Below are 25,939 nucleotides of genomic sequence, written 5' to 3'. Positions count from 1 at the left end.
AAGAATATGTGGCTGCAAGTATAAGCTTGTAAGCTATAAGTATAATGCAGCAACAACAGTAGATTTTCAGAATAAATAGTGTACAGGGGGTTTTAGATATATGAGGAATACAACTAAGCAGGCAGTTTTTAGATTTGGAAATTACTAATAAGTAAGAATTAAATAGATCAGTACTGTGGACGTTTGAAATAACAATAAGTCTGAGATGAATTTAGATGAAATAGATAAAGCTACTTAAAGCTATAAAATGAAAACCTTAATATTAGAACGAGATCATTGATTGCCACTTGGTCCAGGGAAGGCAAAAGCAGAATATGGCCAGTCACATAACCCTGGTTTATTTCCACTGGTGCATCTTCCCCACCCAGCCCAGGCTGTGAAGGAAGTTTTGGCCACAAAGCCTTTCTGAGCCCTGCTGGGCTCAGTCTGAGGAGCAGGATCAATTCCACATTTCACAAGACTTGTCTGGGGCTCCTTAAGAATTAGGACCTGTAAGAAAGGGTTTTGTCACCGTGTCATCCATCAGGTACCTGTTCTGTTCCACAGTCCCTACCCCAGAACAACAAGAACCAGCAGTGCCCTTCACCTCTGTGCTGCCCAAGGACACAGCTGCCACAGCAGTGACAGCCACTGCAGTCCCCAGCTGCAGCCCCCCAGTTCCAGTCCCCAGCCTGGGGTGACACTCATCCTGCCCCAGGCACAATCCACTGCAGCACAGCAACAGAGCAAGGGCACAATTCACAGCCAGCATTCATCCTGTGCCAGCTCACAGGGCAAAGAGAACTCTTGAAATGCCCCAAGTAGAGTCTTAAAAGAGATGTAAGAACTGATAATCTCAAATGTGAGATCCCTAGGTATACCAAAATACTAGAAAATTATTTCCTAAAGTGAATTTTTTTTACCTAGGAAAAAGGCTGTCTAAATACCTTTAACTCTGGGCCGTGCACAAGTCCTACAATAGAAAAAGTCCCATTTTAGAATTATTCTAAAACCCTTTTGGATAACATATTGGGATTGCAAGTATTGAAGAAAATAACTCTGGGAAATAAAGGCTCAAAGCATTAATAATGATTCCTCTAGTTACATTAAACAGCTTTAAGTGAAAAATAGGTACCATTTCACTTTACTGCATCTCTTAAGAGACATTAAAACTGATTTGCTATTTATGCATAATGAAAAGGAGGAAAGGTTTCACCCAAAACAATCAAGCAGTACCAACACCAGTTCAGCTCAAAGAAAAGAAACAAACAAAACCCTCAAAACCTTAAACAAAGTATATTTCATGGAAGGTTTTGAGGGTTTTGAGAAACAAATGAGCATCAAAAGAAACTCCCAGAAAACAAAACTCTCTTTTACTTGATTCTTCTATGGACAATTTTTTGTGAGCTCTACTTACTGTTTACCAACCTTTTAAAAAACCAGAAATTATTACAGATGCTTAAGCACTCAGAATAAAAAATGCCACAAATAGCAAAAAAATGTTAGCATTATTGAAAACGTCAAATCTGATAATTATTTCTAATTTATTCTAGAAGAAAACAATTAAGATTATGATTTTAGAATCTTAAATTGAAAACTCCACCAAAACCATTGTTATGCTGGCTCTCACTCCATTACTATAAATATTGTTACATAGCTGGTTTATATTTCACTTTAAACTACAGCTGCATTTCAAGGAACCAAGTATCTGTTGGTTCACTGAGCAATCACAAAAAACAGACTTGCTCACAGCCATAATGCCAGAGCCTGATCTGCTCCCACAGAAAACAGAACAGGACACAACAAACTTGGGTAAATACAATCCCCAGCTCTGCAGCATTTCCTGCTGTTTTGTTACCTACCCACACAGCACTGCCAGTCACCTTTTTCAGTTGTATTTTTAAATCCATTTCCCAGCAATAATTTATCCTGCTGACATCACTAAACAGACAATTTCCCAAGTTTTCAGAGCTTCTCAAGAGTGAAGCCCTTTTGTTGATTTCCCCAGTCACCCTTCTCCATACTGTCATACAGAACAACAACAGGCCGTAAAATATTTCAAGTCATACCTCATCTTAGAGAAAATCAGAAAGCTGATTCTTCTGGGTAGCATACAAACCAATCTAATATTCAATCAAAAATATTTTCAAAGCATATCAGTTAAACTATCAGTTCAGCTGTCATATACAGTTCCTGTTTTCTCCTCTAATCCTCATTTTGTGTTTCATATTTCAGTTCCTTTGAAGAAGCTGTTCTAAACTAGGTTTTTAATCCAGAATGAGTATTTCAAATAATAATTACAGTCTTATCTGTTATTAATACAAGTCTCTGAACTGTACTAAAAATGGGAGTTTATCTCAAAAATTTGTATAAAAATAAAATCCTTAGATTTAGAATACAAGCTTTTTTTCCTGGAATACCATCAGTTATATAGAATACAGAAATAAAATTAAAAGCATTAAAAAACAAATTAAAAAGAGCAAGGAATGGTTTTTATTTTTAGCTTTTAAGAGCTAGAAATGGTTCATACTGACCTGAGTCCATAAAGGACTGTTCCATCTGGATGCAGACGAATCATTCTGTTCTTCACAGTAACACCATGAACAAATGACTTCTTGTCATTCAGGAAATAGGTATCAGGCACCCAGAGCTGATCAGCTACTCTGTTGTCCAGGGTGAGGTTTAGAGGTATTACATTATAGGACAGCCTCTTATCCCTCCACGCTTGCTGGAAGTACATTGTCAAGGTATAGTCCTGTGAGCAGAAAAAAACCAAAAAAAGTGTGCATTGAAAGATACATCCTCAAAAAAATGACAATGCAAACACACATGCATTCATTGTGACTGCTCCTAAAGGCAAACATTTCTGTTCAGAATTTCCATGAGTAGATTTATTTATTTTTACGGTACTGAACATCTTGTATGCGCTTAATAACGGCAGAGAGAGCACAAAGAAGATGGGGCATTTAAATTTTATGAATGGCTTGGAAGGTCTCACTTCAATATTAAAGAATAAAATTTTAAAAATTGTAGATATTTAACAACCAGTAGCACTTTACAAGCCTGGGAGTTCTAGGAAATAGGAACATTCACAGATCCAAATCTATTTCAAGGTCTCTGCTGTATTCAGTAGAGCCCTGGATCAAGCCTTCTGTCTCCGAAGTTGCAGTCACCACCCAAAGACTTCCCTAAGTTAAAATTTCTTCAAAGTCTGTTAACTTTCCCCTGGGCACTGAAACCAATGGGAATTTTTTAAGGTGCCTAAGCCATATACTTAGTCTTAATTTTACAGGTGAAGTAACTCTGGCTACTTCAGGGGGACAATTCAGAGAGCACAATTAGCATCTCAGTAATTATTCACACTATTTTAAGACTTGCATTGTCTTGATGCAGACCACCACTGTACAGTGCTTCAAAGATGTTTTGACCTCTTGATTTTTTAAAGAATAATTCATTTATAACGGTTATATCTTTGTCAAAATTGTTATCCAGATGCAGAATAATCACTATATTTAGCCAATGCTAAAAACCCCTCTACAAATAGTACAAATAGTATATTCAGAGCAACCCTGTGGTGAAAGAATTGCATGAATAGCAATATTAGTTCTTTTTCCCTGTTTTATATTGTAAAGGAGAGTCCACTATTTAAAGCATTTTTTGTTACAGTTAGAAAAATTTATCTTCCTGCTGAACTACTTTAAAAGCATATGCCACAAGTGTATTTTACAAGCATCCTCATTTAAAAGGATATCTGACATGTGAACACTCTATAGAACGTCTCAGAAAATACAAAAATATTTTTTTCTTATTCTGCAGTTCTATTGAACACCCCAGTAGGAAATCACTGAAATTGGGTTGCTGTAATTATTCTCTTTACAATGTACAATACCCACCCTCGAACTAGGGAGGGCCTGTGAGAACTATGGTTATTTCAGCAGAATTCCGTAAGCAATGACACAGAACCTTGAAACTAAGTGACCCTGCCTCTTCTGCAGAACAGTGTGCACTCAGAAGAATCAGTATAAACTACTTTTTATAGAAATGTGCATTTCAGTGGTGGAAAGGCTCTTATTTTTTGCCTCATCCCTCTCCAGAAAAGCCCATGTGCACGGGCTTGAAAATGCCTTTTCAATTTTCAGTGAAGCAGGGGAAAATACGTGTTCTGTTGTGAACAGTGACTGCATTTCCTCCTTCCCAACACTAACTACAGATGGTACTGCTGTCCCTCCAGTGCTCCTGCCTGCACTGGCTCCAGGTCAATCCCCTTCCCTTGCTGCACCCCTGGCCATGCCTGGAACCCCAGCACCTTCAGCCAGGTGCCACAACAGCCACTCTGCAGGGATTGCAGTAGGCAAACACCAAATAAGCCTTCCCATTTGTTTAACTACCAAATATTATCTCCTGGTACTGCTCTACAATCTGATCAGTTTTAATTATCTAAATCTCTTCCCACCTCCCCAGGTCAGGATGAGATGAGCTTGCAAGAGCGTTCCACCTACATCTGAAGAATTTTACTGTTATGCTTCATCACTGTTCTGCAGGATTTGATTCATAACCAGTTACCAGAAAATCTCCAGTAGGAAAATTTATTAGTCTTTATTCTACTAATATATCACATCATCAAGTAATGATCTGTAGCAATTGATTCTCTATCATCCTTGGAAAGCTGCATTTTATTCCTATTCCAAGGAATAACCTACATGTATTAATAAACTGCATAAACGCATAGAACATGCTTTCCTTTTTACACCTCAGTAAAAGAGGAAAAGAAGAGGAGGAAAAACCCTAAACATGCATGGTTCATTGCATAGAAGTGAATTACATAAAACTGTAAATTTGGAGCACTGGCATTGCTGAAAGAAAAGCCAAGTCACCAGGCTGGAGTTTAAAATCAAACACACTGTGTTCCAGAAAGAGCTGGTGTTCTGACTAAAAATTATTTGTCATCTGTTGGCCTCAGTTTTCAGACGTGACTGGAGTTTCTGATGGTCAAAACAGAACTCCTTGGAAATTGCTATAAAACCCTCACAAGATTTTGAATTTAGGTTTATATTTCTAATGATAATTTTTTAAAACCCCAAAGATGTTCCAAACTACATATTTCAAAATGAAATGGATAAGATAGGAAAAAAGCAAAACCTGCCACGTAAACTGTGATCTATTCCTTAGAAAGGAGAGAGGCATCTATTTTCAAAATCCCAAATGAAAGAGTAATTCAAAAAAGGTGTGCAGGTACAAAATGTCCCTAAAGTATCCTAAGACCCTTTACATGTTGACATTAAGAACATTCTCATCTAACAGGAATACTACAAGAAAAAAGTCTTTTAAAGCATTAAATATGGGCATTCCCCTCTATTCTAAGGAAAAATATCAAAACAAACATGTAAATATCTTGTCTCTAGGAAGAGGGGCATACAAAAGAAGTAGAGGAATAGAAGTAAAGGATTACTTTATTTTGTTAAGGTTTAGCATCCTTTTAAATTCCCAGGATGGGACTGTAAGAACCAGAATAAGTTTGAAGGGGAAGCAGAAGCAAATTCATTTCCCTTCCTTGCACAAGGGACTAATTCTAAGGAGCTGAGAGAACTCCTAGCCCAAAGCTGCTGCTGCTGGTGTCAGTGTAAACCACTGCAGACACAAACTACAAAGGCACTGACTGTTTGCAGCACAACCACACAGACACATTTCTCCCATAGAAATACAGAGGTTCCTCAGTTGCCCTGGACATGAAAAGCTGTATAAAACTGTATTAGTGTTGACAAAGTTGCAAGAAAAACCTAGAATATAAAGAAGCAAACATATGTTCTGCAAATACCATCAATTTAGTAGGTTTCATTATTTTTAATTATTTCAATTATTATTCAATTGCTTGCCTAGATTTAAATTTAATAAAGTTTTTTTGTTCTGTCCAGAGCAAAAATTGAGGCATCAGAAAATGGATTGCTATCTCTATTCTATTGTGATCAAAGAAATCTCCTCTTTTCCTCACCTCACCTTTCCCTCTTCTTTATTTCATACAATGAAGAAAAGAGCAGCAAATATAAGACAAAGTTACTGTTTATGCATAATTCTCCATATGAATAAAAAAGTATCAAACAGCTTCATTAGTATTAGCATATTCATGGGTAACTTCTATTCTGCACATTAACTCTGTACAGTGGTTGCCTGCAAACATTTTAGCTGCTGGAAGTGTAAATACACTGAGGATTTAATAATTTAAAATTCATTGAGTATTTAGATAAATAGAAGTATTACAGACAGACATGGTGTCAGTGAATGGCCATCAATTTCAATTATGTAACAGAAGATACTGGACAGGAAAGCATCAAATCTGAATACTGGCATTCTTATTTATATTCTCACATTTCATTCATGCTCTCAAATAAATATTTAAGGAAAAAAAAAAGGAGAAAAATCAGTTTGGGCCTATTATTAGTTTAAAAAGATTAGAACACAGGCCTTAGCTAAACCTACCCATGGGCCAATAGCTGACATATTGCTGATCCTCTTTTTATATTGGAAAAAGGATCAAGGCAAAAAAGGAAACAGAGGTCATGAATATTCACAATGACAGTGGGTGTCTAATGCAAAAGACTCAACCAGATGTAAATTTTTTCAAAGCATAATGATAAGGTCCAATGTGAGAAAACACATTTAAAATATAGCTCCTTCTTCTGCATTACACAAATCAGGACTGATTCACACTGCAGCTTAAAACTGTAACCAACACTTGTATTAACAGGGCTAGAAAACAGCTACTGAAACACTGGAAACAATAAAGGTAAGAAACTTCAGAGGAGAAAAAAATAAGCAGAAGAAATGTACATTATTGAATGTATATAATATACATTCTGTATATTGTAAACAAGTATAAGACAGAGTGAAGCTGGAGAAGCTGTTAATCATTGCTCTGCAGTATTGAATGGAGAACTCATTTGTGGTTTGGCTTAAGTCCACTCCTCATCACATTCCTGGTTATTACTAACTTGTATAAATGCTTTACTACATTTCCACATATGGCTACTTTAAAACAAAATAATTGCCTTCTGAAAATGCTTGAAGCTGAAGATTTTGCCTGAGCCCTATATTTATTTAACATGTACGTTTAGAAAACCGTTTCTTGATAACATTTAAAAGTGCTGATTGATAATCCTTTCAATCTTCTTTTTATTTCAAACCAACCACAACATGTTTGATTCAAAATTATCTCATTCTCTCATTGAGAAAAAAAAAAAAAGTAAAAAGTCTTCGTAATGCTGGAGACACCACAAAGTGCACAAAGTGACATAAAAAGTAAAAAGAACGATTGAAGGAAAGGATGATACCAAAGAAATGCCAAAATAGTCATATGCCCTTTCAAAAAAAGTATTTTTCACATTCTGTAAATCTTTACTTCAAAAATAATTTTTAAAAATAAGTCCTCAAAACAAATTAGAAAGCCACAAACAATGACATCAGGAACCTTACACAGAATTCAAGCTGAATTCTCTCTATCAAATCCAGCTTCCCAAGCTGGATTTAGATCTGTGAAACACTTGTAATTAACTGAGTCTCCTAAATCTTACTAAGGGACTTTTTCTTGGTGGGAATTACATCTTCACAAGTTTATGATCTTTCCAAAAAGAAAATCCCAACACCAAGCTTACCATTTATTTTGCTGCAACTCTCCTGGAATTATTCATCAGCACTCTCATTTGTCAGCTGAGCAAAGCAGCAAAGATGGGCTGCTTATCTCCCACCACAGCTCTAGAAAAACAGTGTTACAGAATCAAGCAAGAGACTTGGGTATGAAAGCCAAGTGAGTGTCAGCAGAGCTTGATTCCTCAGCAGGAAAGTTTTGACCCTGATAATATGTAATCTGAAATAAGAGATTGTAGGTTTTCAGCATCAAGAGCATGAATCTATGTCTCCTGAGGGTAGCCAATATTTATAATATTTATATTTATGTTTCTCCACGGTGATTTAGGTAATGGCACAGCCTCACAGTGCCATGGATTTCATGCACTGAAGTGAAATGAAGCAGTTCTGGCTGATAAGTTTCCTGTAACCTTAATTAGCTTAGCATGACTCTGTGACACTTGATTTTCATTCCTGACATGACACTGCACTTCTCCTGAGCCAGCAATCTGCACATCACTGCAAGCAACGAGCTTCTGCCACAGCTCTCCCAGCTCTCTCTGAATTGCTGTCTCTTGATAATAAGAGGAAGATTGATTAAAGTGAACCTGGAGTGAAAAGTGTAATCCAACTGCTGCTTGGTCAAGAGAGTCATGTGTCTGAGATCCTGAGATTACTCCCTTCCAAAGGATCTCATCATCCTGATACAGCACTGCAGGATTCTCAGCTGAATAAAGCAAATTCAGAGTACAATGGATAAATGCAACTATTCTCACTTAAAAGAAGTTTTCTGACTCAGACAAAATTATTATTTAGTTGTGTCTTTGCAGTAAAATATTTTCGGCCACAAGAAACAAAACAAAGTTTCTTTATATTTGAATTTCAAAGTTTTCTTTACCAAGGGTGACCTGGCAGTTTTCTCGTGCCATTCCCCAGTCCCATGAGGAGCAGCAGCAGCAGATCTCTCCTGTTAAACACTGTCACATTCCACAGCACTCCATCCTCTGCCCTGCTGATTCCCAGCTCTCTAAAACGCTTCATTAATCCAGCAGTAACAAACTGACACCTTGAAGGGAGCAAAGTGCTCTGGAGGGCACAAATCTCCCCAGACACATCCCCAGAAGTGTTTCTGTATCTTGCTGCAACGTGCCAGAGGCTGCACTGCAAACGGATGTGTTTCCTCCCTGAACACATATCAATCTTGTGGGAATAGACAAACCACCCCTCCTCAGCCAATAATCTCTTGCATACTGCAACCTTGTGTCTGATTTAATGAAATTTGAACAGCAAGGAGCCTGAGGATGGGAAAAAAAACCAACAATAGCGTCATGTCACCTAGACCCTTTCCTGTGTTTTAAAGCTCTCCTCCCTGAAGCCCAAGATATGACAGGCTGTTTCCTCTCAAAAATGTCAGGCACTGCAGAGAACTGGCTGCACTAAAGTAAAAAAGACAATTTATTGTAATACATATAATTTCTTTCAGTGATGACAAGCCTGTGGAAGCTGGCAGAAGGTCCAATTTGCATGACAGCACAACACTTCAGCAAAGAGAACACACTTAGTTGAGACACTGCAGGAGAATAAATGATGTATTCAGATGAAAGAAAAATTATTATGATTATGCTCTAGGAAAAAAAAAATCTGGAAAAAAAAACCACAGGTGGAAAAAAATTTTGCATCTCTAATAGTAATTAATTATACACTAAATTGTTCCTGGCTCAGTGAAGCCAAAACCTACTGGAATATCTCACAGCAAAAATTTCATTCCAAGTGCCTCTGTCACAAAGGTGTATTTTCCTCCAGTTCAACCTCACACTCAAAGCAAGAGCTACTGTGAGGTCAGACCAAGTTGCTCAGGGCTTTCAAACCTCTTGGAAAGGGATTAGAACAAAATTTAATAACAATGAAACTGCTACTTGCATTAAGAAAGAAGCTCCCAATATTTCAAAAAGGAAAAATCAGGATGGTCACCCTAATCTAGCAGTGACTGAAACTTAACTTCAGTTTGATTCAAAATCACCATTGTCTGATTTTTAGAGCCACTGCACACTACCAGTTTTATCTGTTCTGTTTAGTGTATTATTATTTCAGTCTTTTTGTGTCATTTTCTCAGCAATTGCCTCCACTCTTTAATCTCACTACTATTTGAGACACTTAGAAATCAACAGGATTCAGTTACCACTGAGGTTTTGAATGCAGCCATCGTTCACTATTTCCTATATGCTTCAACTGGCACCAACAATTTCTCATAAAAATATTCCCTGTTCCTATACAGTACATTATTTCTGACTTTTTTTGTTATTTCTCTCTTAATTGTCAATGTTTCCTTCTGTGCCAAAGAACTTTCTATGCAAAAAAATAATTTATTCCCACTTTCAACACTGTAAATAGATACTTTGTAAACAATCCTTATTACATTTTAACAGACTGAAGCTATCTTTTCATCAAGAGATAATAATGTCTCTACGCTTGTACTATCAGTTCAGAAATACACTCCAAGAATCAAAAAGTAAAAAATAAATTTGGCATCCTTTACTACCAAATGGGTTTATTTATTTGTGTCTGATTAAATACCTCATCTCAACCTTCAAAATTTGTCACCTCCTTTGTGGTTCACTATTTCTTCCAGGGTTCAAGTTAGTCTTGTACTTCAGGGACTGAGTGGAAGTAACTTTTTACAGCTGGAAAGGTCAAGACCAAGACCCCCAAGAGAACCTTTTTCCAAGGAAAGGACATGGTTAATGGAAATGGCATGGAAAGTATTTTTTACTTGGCATTAATACAAATCCAGCCTATTTTAACAAAATAAGGATAAATGAGGATGCCATGTTCTCCCCCCCACCCCTGGTCAGACTGCTTGTTGGGGAAATGACAATAAATATATTACTGGTCCCATGCTTTTTAGCCCTTCTAGCAAATACCCATATAAGTGCATCAGGAAATGATTCAGGAAACACAGCTCACATTTTAAACTAAGCTGCTTCATTATAATTGTGCTTTAAATGTATTTGACTTGGCAGACACATGGATGGGTTTTAAGCAATTTTAAGATCTTGCACAGAGCAAACTTTCAACTTCCACAGCAGTTCCCTCCAGCTACTCTTACTGGAAGGCATTTACACAACCCGCTGGGACTCAGCTTGACATCATCCCTTCCATCTGGACATCCAAACCAGCAGTCTGGAGACAATCTTTGCTGCCTTCTCTCTACTTCACACACTTAACATTCATTGAAATTTCTGGAAAATGAAATGCCTAAGAATCAGAACTTCAGAACCCCTTGAGAAAGGGTTTTGCTTTTCCTTCACAGCTGAAGGAACACTAAAGCAGTGTTTCCAAAAGCAGTAGTCATTTTTGCACAGGTAAAAGAATGCAACGCATTTGGTTCCTTCTTTGACATTTGGAATTGGATTATCATTCTCACATCTTTATATATCTGGAAATAAATCAAAATTAACCAAGTCAATGAGCTCTGTTATAAAGAAGTCTAAGCACGTATTCCAACTTAAAACCTGTCAATTCTTACATTAAAAACTCTCAAAAATTTGATAAAGATATGGAAGCCAACTAATCCATGGATCAGAAACAAACCCTAAATTTGCAGGAGAAACTAATCAAACATTCCTTAAACCTTACAAGTTTTAATTCATAAGATGACCTGGCAAAAGAGTTTCAATCCCTGTTTATGACAGAACCATTATTTCCCTTTCCCTCCAATGGTCAAGAAGATATCGAACATATTTTGCAGTCCTACTATAAGAAATTTGGAGAGAAACTAAAATAAAAAACAAATCAAACATACAAAGACACAAAAATAATCAAAAAAGCTCTGTTATGACTCCACTGAGATAGTCCTGAAAACAATGACTCATCTCCTGGCAGCTTCATCAGTCCTGATGAATTTGTAACACTGGATTTTCTACCTTCAAAATAAAGATTTTGTTAAATATGTTATTCCTAATAGATTCAACAAGACATTAGCTGAAATGCTTTACTTTTTCTCTCAAATTATTAGACCATAGTAAATAAGTGCAGGGCTTTAGCAGGTGCTAGACAACCAAAACCTCCATTAGCTCATATATTTGTAGCCATGACCTCATGTGCTGGATATAGTATTTCTGCTTGAGCACATTCCATATGAGCTGGGAAGCAGCACACATCGATTTGATATCTACTGGCTAGTAGCTGGTTAATTCATGCATGAAATGCACTTATACAGCAGTTCACTGGTTTGATTGATGACACATCCATTCTCCTAAGATAACAGCATGCCTCCTGTCTCAAGAGTCACCAAAGTGCTTTACAACATATTCTTATGTTGCTACAGACTACTTGAAATTTAGGATTTTTTTTAAAGAAACTATTCTTTGAGATGCATTCTCCATCACTTCCAAAGGAAGTAGAAGCTCTATAAAATTTTTTCATTAAGAATGATTTTGTTTTATTCTAAAAAGTGAGTTCCTCAGTAATGCACTTGTAAGAAAGAGATGACTGACTCCTGTGAAACAGCCTCTCTCTTTCTCTTCCTCATTTTCCTCCCTCACATTAAGTAAAGTAAGTTCTAACATCCCAGCATGACACACTACCTAAGCCAATCCTAAAGTTAGGCAAAAATCTTCAAACAAACAGTAGCTACTCATTCCAAACAGCATTTCAGAACCGGCACTTACACACTCTTCCCAAAAATGTCTTTATTGATTCTACTCCAAGCAGCTCATTTATTGTCACCATTTGCATTTAACTTGGTTTGAAGTTCTGCTCTATATCAATGCAAGTTTTTTACTGTTTCTTTTTGTTGTGTTACTTGATGCAACATTTCATCATTGCCTGTTCCAAGGTCTCCTCCTGAACACTGCAGGATGTTACAGATGCTTGGACTATGTTGCATTAGCAGTGATTTCATTAATGAAAACACTTCCCAGACTTCATGGTCTTATCTACAAAACTGGTGCACAATTTGGCAGGTTTTTTGTTTGTTTGGTGGTGGTTTTTTTTTTGTTTTTCTTTCTCCTCAGTGGATGTGAAGAGGGAAGAACAGGGAATATAAGCAAGTACATATGATCTTTTGAGGTCCTTCCCAACCTGGGCTGTTCCATGAGCACTTTGAGACGAGCACACCCTAAATTAATTGCTTCATTTCTTGTATTAGACAACTTGTGATTAATGTCACCAAATATTACAATTAAGTACTCCTCTCAAATTATCTCCTCATCTCTGCAGCGTTCAAAAAGTCAAGCTAGACCTCAGCTGGCCTACGGCATAACATGATTATCTACAGCAGCTCACAATTAACCAATTACACTTGGAATGCATGCGCGCTCACACACAATTATTTAGGAACTCACTGAAACATGAATTTAGTGTCTGCTTGTTTCAGCTACTCAGCAAGGAATATTTACAGCTGGAGATACTCTCTGAGCCTGGGAGAATTAAAGATTCTTTAGATTAAATAGGAAAAAAAATAGCTAAAATTAATTATAGCAAAATCTGCGCAAACAGGAAGTAAAAAGAGTCAATAGTACCTATATAATAATAAAACACTTAATAATAGCACCACCTATAAAATAAAAGCACCTTTCCTGAGAAAAATATTAGGTGCTTAAAATTAAGCATATCATTTGAGGTTTTACAAAGAAGCAACTTATCAAATCGATACTGTGAAGAGTCTTAAAAAAAAAAAAACCAATAAAATCAGCGACACCAAGCAATACAAACCAGGCAAATTCTCAGGCAAAACCAGATCCCTCTTTCAGTTTCATGCAGGATTAGAGATTTTAGGCAAGAAGGTTCACACGTCTGCTAATCCTGCACCCAGTGAAATAATGGATTCCCTTCAGAATAGGGTTTGGAAAAAAAAAACCCCAAACAAAACTTCCATGGATTTGTGATGCAGACAGTGACAACTGAGCTTCTCAGAACTGGAGATAAATGTGAGCCACTTGAAAATGCATTCTTCATTAGATTCTGTTTGATTCTAAGGTTTTATCTGGATCCTTATTTCTCTAGATCAGGGTGCAAGAAAAGGCTTTTTGTACTTTATTTCATTTGCTTTTTATTTACATTGCTATCGTACTTTGTAAAAAAAGGAACTCATTAATCAGTTAAATAAACAGAAAACACATTTTTTATTCCCTGGTCAAAGTTTATTCTAAATCCTTACATAACTGTGATTCCTTTGAGTCAAATGGAAATAAAAATCAAAAAAACTACACGGCCCTGAACTTCTCTAATTTTTCTTAGCAAGAAAAAAATTCTCTCTGCACTCTGCTATATAAAAATGCATAATTGTAAATAAGTCTTTGGATGATTTAATCAAAAATGTACCCCTCCATATCACAGACCTAAACTTTTATGATCACATCATGTATTTAAAATTTAACCTCCTCTTCTACCCAGATGAAGTTACAACAAAACAGAAGTACTGAATTACTGAGTATCACTCTTAAGGATATCATGACACCTCAGTACCACAACAGATGGGTTTTCATGACTTTAGAATATGACAATACAACAACTGCAGTGAGCGAGCTGGGAAAAGCTGCTATTTATAAGTTATTTTTTTAATTTCTATGTTCAAGAACAGCCCAATCTCACAGGAAATTCCTATTTAATAGGGAAACCTCAGTCTATTCATTACTTCATGCTTATTTGTAGCACAATAGCAATTTTTAACATTCATCTTAGTTCAGTATAATTAACCATTCTGCTTAGAATTAAACAGAAAACAAAAAAAAAGAAGGGGTAAAAGACGATTCAAATTCCAACCACTGGATAATTTACACAATATCCACACATATTATCTATTATCAACATTAAAAGTCACATTTTAAAACCTGAATATTGAAATCCAATATTCTTGGCTGCCAGACCGGCTAATACTAAAGAAAACAAATTTTTATTCATTTACCTTCTGTCGGAAATGAACTGTGTAGTGAGTTTTTTAGAAGATGAAATTGTAATTGCTTGTATAATAAATCTGAAAATTAAGGAGAAACAGATGGAAGACTAAAAGTTCTTTTTTGTAAGTGATAAGAGGATGATTCATAAGTATTTGACATAAGTTAAAATTACTTATGGAACAAATGTTTATGGAAAATGTTCTGCTTAGGACAATGTGCCATCATTCAATCAGCAGTGAATTATTCCAATTGCCATTCCTAGTCAAAAAGAGAAAAGGAAATAAACTAAGAAAGGAGAAAAAAATAAAAACTTGTTATTTTCTCCTGAACTTCAGTGACTTGTGTCTTAAAGTTCTACCTCAAGAACTGAGGGCACTATCAGAAGCATTGTAGATCACAGTAATTCTATTAATTGGCAGTTTTAAGATCACTTTATAATGTCACTAAATAGTAATTAACTTCCTAAGGTCAGCTCAACAAAACGTTGATCACAGTATCCCGCATTACAATGCAAAATTGGTATGAGAAAATTGAGGACATTTTCCAGACTACAGCACAGAATACAAAGTCTGGAACAGCAACAATCCAAAGCATCTTAAACAGCAAGTTTGAAAATGTCAGTTAAAAAATCTAAAACCCTCACCCTGTTATATGTCTGATGAAGAAGAACCAAATATCACACCTAAAAGCGAGAGGTGCAATTGTTACACATGAACAACAAGCTTAAACATGGACATAATCAAGATTTAAGAAATTAATTTGATACCTACAATTCACAGACTGCTTCCAATCTTTCACTGGTGGATTTTTCTTCATCACCAGACTTAGCACCTCCTGTTCTGCATGGCTGTTCTTTAGAGACATAATTTTGTTATGCCAAGCAAAGTTATCTGCAACTAGCTAAGGGTACCCCACATCTGGGAAAAACTCCATAGTGACAGGACATTAGCAATATTAGTTGCACAAAAATAATCTACATATTTGCACATTCAAGGAAGAAAAATTGCAATGAGGCAAATACAGGAATAGATGAGGTTGTGGGGTTTGAAAATATAGGTGATTCTACAGGGATCTCCAGATACAAATAACATTTCAGCCATAGAACAGGCTGAGAAGTTTATTAAGTTTATTCTCTCTTTTTTTTTTTTTTAGATTTCCAAACCTAGTAGATGATTTTGCACCGATCACTTTAAGTTTCACACAAAAGAGAAATAAATAGGCAAGAAAATTACTGCAGAAAGTGGAAGGCTGGTATCATAACACATGGCAGAACTCAGGACCTGATGCAGTGAGGGGGGTGACATCTGTGCCAAAAGCCTGGCTGTTACCGAGGCTGAAATCCAAAAAAAAACCCAAAACAGAAAAGGACCAACAGACCCAGACAAACACATATCATAAGGCAGCTTTCAAAAAAGCAGAAGGTTAGCTGTGTGGCTTTCTAATTAAAGCCTTAAAATTGCACACACACTCCTCTAAAAGCATAATAAAAAATTTCCTTCTTCATTTGTTAATCCCTTAGGAAAATCTTAACACAAACGTATCCAAAGGAAGGGAAAAAACAGATCAACAGAAATTAGCTGCATGAACTACCTTAAACACTTTGTCTTCTGTACAGAAGGAAACACACCTGAAAATTTCTTTGTGCAATATGTGTTACTTAAGAGATAATGTCAGTGACATAGTGCATTGTTAGAGGATAATGGTCTCCTGCTGCTATTAAATGCCAAGGCACAGCTAAGCCACTTGCAAAGCAAGGGACATTATTCCAATGATAATATTCTAGTACAAATGGCATTTCTACTACACTGAAAAGGGTGCATTGATTCATTTGATTTGATACCTGCTATTGTCACAGGGTAACAGTTGCTCAAAAGTGCTGCTCTAAAATTCCAGTATTTGAACTGACCACCTGCAGAACCTGCAGCATTTGCACCATTTAATCCCAGCACATAAACACCAGCCAGGTCTTAAATAACATTAGACTTACATTTTTATGGCCATTTGGCACATAGAGAAACTAAGACTTGCCCTACCTTATAGTACAGCTTAGCAGAGCAGCTAGAAACAAAATGGAGAAATATTTAACCTTTCAGGAGAGGTACACCTTCCTACTGGGGTTTGCAACCATTTGCTAGCACATAAAAACTTGGATGTGTTTTATACCAGCAGCATGAAGAGTTTGCATCCTTTCAGCCTTCCTAATGAGATGTTCTAGATGCCAAAAAGAGGGCATGGAGACATCGTATTTCCAGGACTTCACATACCTAAACAAAGGAGATTGCTCTTGCCTATAAGTTGTTTATTCCTCACTCCTGCACAGGAGGAGCCTCAAAGCACTCATAATTCAGATTTGTTCAGTCTCAGAAGCAGGACTCTATCACTACCTTAAAAATGTTTGTTTTTTGAATTTTTACACTATGATGAACTCCTTGAAAAGAAGTGAAAAGGTCCTTGAACGCTTGAAAAGGTCCTGCAACCCTTCCTCACCTAAGGGCAAAGCAGATGACTGGAGTGAGGCTTCCCATGCCCATGAAGCAGCTGTACCTTCAGAAATGTTTTCCAATTTCTTTAGGTGGATGGAGATTTTGGGATGACCTGTGGGGAAGCCTAGTGCAAAAGAACAGAGAGTGTGATGGCAGGGCTTGTGGGTGATGGCCTTGGTGCCTGCCCATGGATCTCACTAAGCAGCAGGAGGTAGAAAGAGCAACTGCAGCCAGTGCCAGCCCATCAAGAGCCATCCTAAAACACACAGAGCACAGGCAAGCAGGGAGAGCAACAGCTGCACAGTGCTGTTGAAGACAGAAGCACTTATTCCATATTTAAAGGTAGTTTAAAAGACTCTTCATAAGAAAATGGAAACCCATCAGGCATTCCAGAGCCACAGAGGACAAGACCTCAGTGACAGCAGAGGCCCTCGACACTCCTTGCACAAATGACTGCTAGTGAAGGAGGTGTCCCAGGGCTGCTGGCACACAAAAGAGGGGGCAGCAGCATCTCTTCTGCCCCACACAGTGACCTGTGGGCTGGCAGGGCAGCCGGGCCAAGAAGCTCAGCACGGTTTCACAATCAGGAGCTGGGAGCTGAAGAAGCCGAGCCCTCCTGTGCACCAGTTCATAGCCCAGTATTTCAGTTCTGCATAAGCATCTCCAGGTTTCAGAAAGAGCTGCCAACTGGCTGCTTTTCTTCCCTAACAGCTGGTGAGCTGGTTTCCCAACACAAACTCGACAGAGTGGATAAGCACCACAGTGCAATGTAAACTCAACCATGATTGGTCGTGTAAAAACATAACTGAAAAGCAATTTACTAATTAAAGCAAGGATTCCCCTGTGGTCCAGCTAAATAGAGAAAAAATTAAACTTGACTAAAACTCAGACACCAGGCACTTGAGAACAAAGGCACAAAAGCTCTGTTTCACATTTTAACAACTGAAAATATCTTGAAATTTGGGAGCTTAAATCATATGCATAGTCACAGCAAAACACATATGCAGACAGTTATGGGAAGGAAAAACAAGACTGTTCTAATGATAATCATGTTCATACCAGCAACTGATAGAAGAGTGCTACATTATAAACTTCATGAAAGTCTTGATTTTTATAGACTTGCTTCCAATTGTTCAATTTTTTTGGCACAACTGTCATTCAGCTTCCTCTAATGAACTACCACAGATCTCATGTTTAGAATTACATCTTACTGTATAGCTGCAATTCTTCCTGTCAGGAACTTGAAGCTCCATTTTATTGCACAGAACTCTATTGCATTATTTTTGTCTTTCAGTTTGTATTTGAATTATGAGTAATTTCTCAGGGAGCATACACAATAAGTGAAAGCACCAAATTTGTCACAAATAAAATCAGGTATTCAGAGGCAACTCATGTCATCAGCACCCAGCCAGTTCAGACCAGGAAGTGGTACCATGAAGGCAACGTGATATAAAATCTTGAAATGGTCCTCTCAAGGAACTCCAAAGCATACAGCCTTGATAATTTTTAAGTTTTCTTTCATTTTTTTTTTTAATCTGGGAGAGCAGATTAGGCCCAGGGCATTTTTATCCTCTTCTCTTTTTAAGCAGACCTCATTTTATGGTCTAATGTTCCTCTGGTGATTTGGTCATTAAACCTCAGTTATGTTCCTCTGCCTTCTAAAAACTTCTGTGATCAGGAAGAAACCAGATAAGACATTCTGTAAATTCACTATATTTCCCTGCTAGCAGAAGTGTATTAAGTATATTATATGACTTGGACATGTCAAATTTTGCTAGAATTTGACCAGAAATCTATCAATACTTAAATTTATCTCAGCAGACACCAAAATACCACTAATGCTCTAGAGGTAGACTAAAACTGCACGTGCTGCATGTTTGTGGTTTTGCTTGTCTCAATAAAGGATGGTTATTTCCTTTTTTATACTCCCTGTGGCATAAGGTAATGTGGCAGCTAAAGTAAACAACACCAGACAGACTTAAAAATTGATCCTACAGTTCATTCTATGTGTTCCTAAGGGCTTTTCATTCATAGCACTCAAAGAGTAAAAGCATAATTTACCTTATGCGAGGTCAAGTTAATTATCTCACATTAAACCCCAGTGACCAATCTATTAAACAGCTGGTAGCATCTATTTTCAATTGCAAAACCATTGTCTTTTTTGTTTCCAGAACATTACATGCCATTTTTCTTGGTAATTTTTGCCTCATTAAAAGCTGACCTGACTGTCTTCATATAACACTGCATTACTAATATCAGAGCTAAATAGATTCTATTATGGGCAAAAAGCACCTCCTATGGTTCCTAAAAAACCATTTCAGATGGGTCAGAGCATCATCTATCCATAAAATACACTTATCCTTTCAGGTCTGTCTCGTTTTTAAAAAAATTCATTGTGCATATAACACCAAAACAGATGGAAATCTTTGCTGATACTAAATACATGAATACTGAGAGCCAAAGAAAACTCTTTTTCAGAGATGTATAATAACGTTACTGCTGCATGACTACACTTAGACATGACTACATGGCAAAGCTTACCAAAATTATTTTCTCACTCATATTTCTATGGATAAGAAGAGAGCTTTGATGAGAACAGAACTTACTCATTTTTCTAAAAATGCAATGTAACACCTTTCTTTGATTTTTTTTGTCTCACATAGTTCAAAAAGTCTAAAGCACTTCTGAAAATAATAACTTAAAGCCTGCCATTGCTGCAGAAATGTTTAAGTGATATTACTGGTATACTACAGAAAGAAATCCCAAAATAGTAGCAATATGTAACAGTCACAAAGGGGGCAGAGACAATGCCAAGTCTTAATTTCAAAGCATGGTGATATGTATTAATGAGGTGCTGTGAAAAACTCCAAGTGTAAAAACTTGGGGATTACCACATATCAAAGGGGAAAAAAAAGGTCATGTGAAAAGAAATTGGTGACCACATTTCTGTAGTCATAAATAAGCTCCTTTAATCTTAAACTCAATGCCAATGAAGTCGTCAGTGTGAAACAGAGCAGGATAATGAACAGAAAAGACCCTTAAACACAGGTGTTGCTGTACTACCAACTCAAATGCCTTCCCTCTGCTAAAATTAAACCACAGACATTTCTCTCTTTTCTTCTCACCATTTTGGATCATTCCCCCACAGTGCAGATGTGTTTTTCAGAGCACATAAAACTGTTCAGATTCCTCCTGCTTCAAATTAGGTGTGAAATTAATGTACAGCATATATGTGATAATTTGGCCACTGAGAATCTACAGGGGTGGATAGGGAAGTCTCCTGTAGTATTCTCAGTAATTCATAAAATGTCATTTACTTTTGCACTATGCTTAAAAGCAGTCTTTGAAAGAAAATTATCTCTTGACCAATGCAAAACCAAATTCTGAAGCATTTACAGAGAAACAGTGATCAAAAAAACTTTTACCTGCTAAAGTAATAGTCTTTCAGTTAATGCCTCCTCTAATGGAAGCCTTGCAGGGCAATGCAAATCTCTAAATAACATGTTTTTGCTCTTCCCAGAACCAGATGCTCACATGAATTCTCCCTTGAAGCTAACTGACTCTCCAATCACTGAATTTTTACCCTAGTTAACATAACTGCACATGCTCTCAGAAGTAAGTCAATTGAAAAACAAACAAACAACCCAAAAACCAGAACCAAACCCCAAGCCCCTCAAAAATGGTGCTCAAGCAGCTCTTGAGGTCCAGACTTCTCTATCTTGACCATTCCTGTGTGCTGCTTTGAGAGCTGCTTTGGCTCGACAGGACATTTGCCTTTCTGAATCTCCTGCCCTATAAGACCTCCCAAAAGCCACTTCAGAGCATTTATTACATAAATTACTCTTCTTTAAAAAAATTAATAAAACGCTGAATGGAATAGATTTTCCCAACTGTGATTATTTCTGCCATAGAACATTCTCAGGGATGCAGGTAAGAGTACAAGTTCCTCACACTGTTGAATGAGCGAAGAAGGGAGGATTAAGCAGAAAGGAAGGAAACAAAAAACAAAGAAAAGCCAGCATCTTTACTGTTACTGAGGTGAAAAATTAATGTATTTTTATCTGAGGCTTTGGATTTGTAACTACTGACTACTGCTATTCAACGCTTTTTAACACTTCTGAAAGCACGGAAGAAGCATATTGATTCCCCTAAAATTTCTAATCTCAATGTTCCTCCAGACAAGCAGCAGCTTTGTCTGCCTGAAGATTTATCATGAGACAACAAAAAATACTACAGTGAGAAGAATGTAAATAGCTGCAAAACATGTATCCCTTTCTCTGAAAATATGGATAGACCAGAGAAAAAACTGCCCAACTACCCAGCTTTGGGCCAGGCAAAAAATATTACTTCCACACATCCAAAAACTAAAAACTACTGTGAAATATAAACTATTATAGTCTTTAAGACAGTAAAAACAAATGGTACATAAACGTGAATAAATCTCCTGTCATTGATTTCACTTGGGTAAAATCATTAAAGGCTGATTCTTTGTAATAAAAATTTCACATAGTTGCATTCTTCCTCTATTGCAGGATCTCCGAAAAATTAGTATTTTCTTCTTCCATAATAATTCTTCATCCCTTAACCAAAAGGCTCTATTAAATATCCTCTTTGTTCTTGTTCAAGCTGTCCTTTTTTGATTTGCACCTCCTGAAGTGTTTCCCTACACAGGTCCACTCATTTCCATCCAGCCACTGGGAGCCTTACAGCAAGGTGTCCTGCATTCCTTACCTCCTACCTTCTAGCAATGTAATGGCTCTTGGCATCCCTGCTGCTTTTACTAATGACTGTATGGGAATGTTTCAGTGTCTGCTTAAACTCCTCAGTGTCATAGGTTAAATTGTGATGTCTAATAATAGCTCTGAAAATAAATCTGCTGGTAATTAAAGGCTTTATCCATACAATTACAGAGTCATGCCTTTTCCCAAAGTCCACTTGCCTCAGGTTCTTAGTGTGACAGCAGTAACTGAACAAATGTTATTGTGCAAATGTTATTGCCTGTAGTTAGTGCTCTAAAACTCTCACTGCAAATGAAAGCCCCAGTAAGCTTGGACTGGGCCAAACACATAAGAGAATGGTCTATGCCTCAAAATGTCCATTGCATATCACACCATTCAACTGTTCCCAATTTCCAAAGCTGCATCTTGACAGACTTTGACCTCAAAAACCAGAAATGCTGTGCTTTTCAATTATACATGGCTCTTTCCAACTGAGTCATCAGTTTTGTCTGACTCCCCACAGGCCACCCGCCTGGCCTCCTCGTGTTGTGGTGCTCAGTTAAGTACCTATATGTACCTTCTAAAATAGGTCTGACTCCCTCATCCAAATCACTCTCTAAACCAACCTCCTTGGTGTCATTTTGCACTTTGCAGCACTGGCCAGATGACTTCTTTCTTATCATAGTGCTTCTGAATTAAAATGCAAATTCACCCACAGGAACACGTGCAATTATATGCACAAGAGAATGCTCCAGAAATGACTGTTTCTCTCAGTAGAAAGTAGAGGTATCTTACATTTTAAAATCAACATTTTGTCTTTTGTCTCGACATGCATTTTATGCAACAAGGTTCAGAATATGGCAGGTAGATGAGAATAACACACTTCAAAAGAAGAAACCCTCAAACTCTGTGTGGTTCTGACACAGATACCTGTGTCACCACTCACCTGCTTCTAAGGATGTTGCAGACTTGAAAAGACAAGTGCTCATGAAACCACAGCTGTTATTTCCCATCAGAAAATCCTCAACAATCTCTCTGCTAAAAGGTACGAGAAGTCATGAGTAAGAAATGGGGAATATTCCAGAAAGTGAATTCCCTGCAAACAGGAGGCAGCAGCTGCCAGGTCACAAGCCCACAGAGAGGGGTGAGGGAGCAAAGGGAGGTGACCTTCAGAAGGAGAGCATGCCAGAAGCTCAAAGCAAAATCCAACTCTCTCATTTTTACAAAAGGTAGCTAAGGGCTAGCAAGAACAAATGAAAAACCTGAACCTTGGCTTAGAGCACCTAATTCCTCCTATATACCTCCCAATTAATAAACTAAAAACATGAGCAGAGAGGAAAAGGCAGCATTCCCCAAAAAGGGAACAGATCCACATTCAACACTGAAAAAAACCCCTCATCTCCCAAACGTCCAGATAAAATAAAATATGAGGACAGAAGGGTAACACAGGTGATATGGCCAGTAAGATCAGTTATTAATTCATAGAGATTGCAGACAAAACTGAGATCTCTCTCCTTACTCTCATCACATCATGAATCACTTATACATTGCTCACAGCAACAAAATGATGTCACTAATTCGAGTTTATTTTGTTAAACTTCATTCACTTCTTTACCTCTTGGTTCACTTGACTTCCTGTCATAAAAATTAAAAGTAGAATTAAGAAACAAAGCACTTTTCTGACTACTGAACATCAGCTAAGAAAAACTGACAACATGAAAGCTAATGGCTTCTGCTCTAAAATGTCTATTTCACAGTTTTCAGACTCCAATGTTTTCATTCTTGTCTCAACTGAAAACATTTCCACTGAGATATTATGCAAATGAAGTGTGGAAATAAAGACAAAATTTTCTACCATGAGGTCTATTTATGGAATGGAACCAGTCCACACTGATGCTGAGGAGGGGATTAAGGCATGCAGCTGTAGTCTAGAGGAAACATCCATCACTAAGAGCCGGCTGGTTTTATGTGACTCACTTCACTTATACTTTTTTTTTTAAACTTTAAATCCAAAGTCAATTACCAAGATACTGAGGCTTTCTTGAGCCACACTTTTCCTATAATTAAAGTCCTCTGAAATGACAGTGATTTTTAATTGCATTGCAAACACTAGTTTGGAGTGAGTGCCCAAAAGCAGAGGTGATGATTTCTAATACAGAACACACTTCTGTCTTTCATCATTACTTTGAATCTCCAATTCAGACCTGAGAGATAAGAGGTAATTCCTGGGAAGCCTAGGAAGCCCAATTCCCATCAGCACCAGCACATGCCACAAGCAGCTCTTGCTCCCTGAAAACAGCCCCACAGAACTTAAAGCACAGATTTGTCACAACATGTCTGTTCTCAGTAAAAGTGACATTTTCATCAGGAGTATAGATCTGGAATTATGTGGCAATTCCAAAGTGCCAGAAGAGGTTTGGAGTGCAAGAATTTTTCAGGAGATTTTTTATATATGTTATACTGAGGTTCTCACAATACATAAAACAAATATTTCCTTCACAGAATAACAGAACATTCTGGATTAGAAGGGACCCACGAGGAACACCAAAGTCCAACTCCTGACCCTGCACAAGACATCTCAAGGGTCACATTGTGCATCCAAGAGGGCTGTCCAAACTCTGCTTGAGCTCTGTCAGGCTGGTGCTGTGACCTCCTCCCTGGGGAGCCTGTCCAGTGCTAAGCCACCCTCTGGATGAACAGCCTTTTCTCGTTTTCCAGGCTGCAGCTCCCCTGACACAGCTCCAGGCCATCCCCTGAGGTCCTGGCACTGCTCACCTGTGCCTTCCCTCATGAGGAAGTTGCAGATTGCTTCAGCCCTGCTGAAGCCCTGGCTGCAGTCTGCCAGCACATCACTTGTCAGCTGCACCTAGCCCTGAACAACAAGCAGACCATTAGCTGGCTACTAATTTTAGCTTGTTCAATGCATTCCCTCATTTTTTTATTTTCTGTTGCAAAAATTACTAAATTTTTCAAGATGTTTCTTTATAATAATTTAGGAATGCATAAAGAATGAGCTGTGGTTTAGGTAAGCAGAGCACAGCCCCACTGCTGACTTATTTCCTGCCCTGCTTTCTCCAGAGTACAAAACATGCTCACACAAACAGGCAAAGCTATGCCAGCTTTTTTACATTGCAGTTAACTGAGATAATCATCTGGCAGAAAATATTCAAAGAAACACATTTCTCAGCTCAATGAAAATGCTATAGATTATAAATGTGTCAGACAGGAATAAGGCATACATGTTGTACCTTGAAAACAGAATTTGATGCTTGTGAAAAATGCCTAGTCATAAATAAAATTCTACATAAAATAAGGTACACCCAATGTAAGGACAGCTACAGTGCACAGTTCTAAGTCAAATTTTGTATCTCCAATTTTCTTATCTCTGTTCCTGCACATATTCTTTCTCCATCAGAATGTAATGACTCTAAAGGCTGCTTATAGTGTATGTGTGCATGATTCAAGTGCCCTCAAACCCAAACTGGAATTATTTTAAGAGTGCATCTGTATTTTCTATTTGGAGGATAAGACTGAGATAAGAACAATGCACTTTTCAATATACTTCAAGAAGAGCAGGTAAGATTCTGCTGCAGGCAGCTACATTCATTTCACACATATTCATTTCCATTTTTAAAAGTACATTAACGCCAGACAATCTGCTAAAAATAACATGGCATTGTACAACTGTAGAATATTGATAGCAAAACACTGACATATTGGTCAAACTACTTTTACATGTCCATTATTACTCAGCTGAATTCCTCATTCATATCACCATTTTTTATTCAACCTAATACACTTACATGTAGAATAAAGTCCTCCCAGACACATAACACGTCTTCAAGGCCACTCAAACTTGCCCTCTACCAGCATGAGAATAACCTCAGGCTGCACTAAAGTCTATGTCACAGGACTTAAAACATTTAGAATTTTATGAAAATATAAATAAAAGCTCTTCTCTTCGGAGAACCAGCACACAGACATCAAAGGCACATTATTCTTTATTACAAGTGTCTCTCAAGATGTGTTGCTCCCCTGTGACAAAGTCTGTTGCAATCACACTTTTAATAACAAGATCAATGAAATTACCTTGGCCATAGAATAATGGCATGTGGAAAGCAGCTGAAGCTGAAAATTATGTTCTCCCAGCAACTTGAAAGATAAATTAAATCACTGAACAACAATAAAAAAGCACGACTTTAAGATAATCCTGCAGAACTTAGGCTCAACCACTGTCTATCCT

At 37.4% G+C, this 25,939-nt stretch overlaps 1 protein-coding gene across 3 annotated transcripts in view; it reads right to left on the bottom strand.

The window, feature by feature from the left end:
* GABRB2 (gamma-aminobutyric acid type A receptor subunit beta2) overlaps positions 1-25,939 on the bottom strand; it is a gene marked incomplete at both ends in the record, with an annotated part of 128,078 nt that overhangs the window by 85,060 nt on the left and 17,079 nt on the right. For all 3 annotated transcript variants that reach the window (XM_084215900.1, XM_084215899.1, XM_084215901.1), the window contains one exon: positions 2,514-2,734. In XM_084215900.1, coding sequence (XP_084072026.1) covers positions 2,514-2,734 — 221 coding nt within the window. The remainder of the gene's footprint in view (positions 1-2,513; positions 2,735-25,939) is intronic.

Source organism: Fringilla coelebs, assembly GCF_963513975.1.
Source record: "Fringilla coelebs genome assembly, chromosome: 15".
In the NCBI taxonomy this organism is placed as follows: Eukaryota; Metazoa; Chordata; class Aves; order Passeriformes; family Fringillidae; genus Fringilla; species Fringilla coelebs.
The sequence above is the reverse complement of the archived record's forward strand: the minus strand, read 5'-3'. Positions and strand labels throughout refer to the sequence as shown.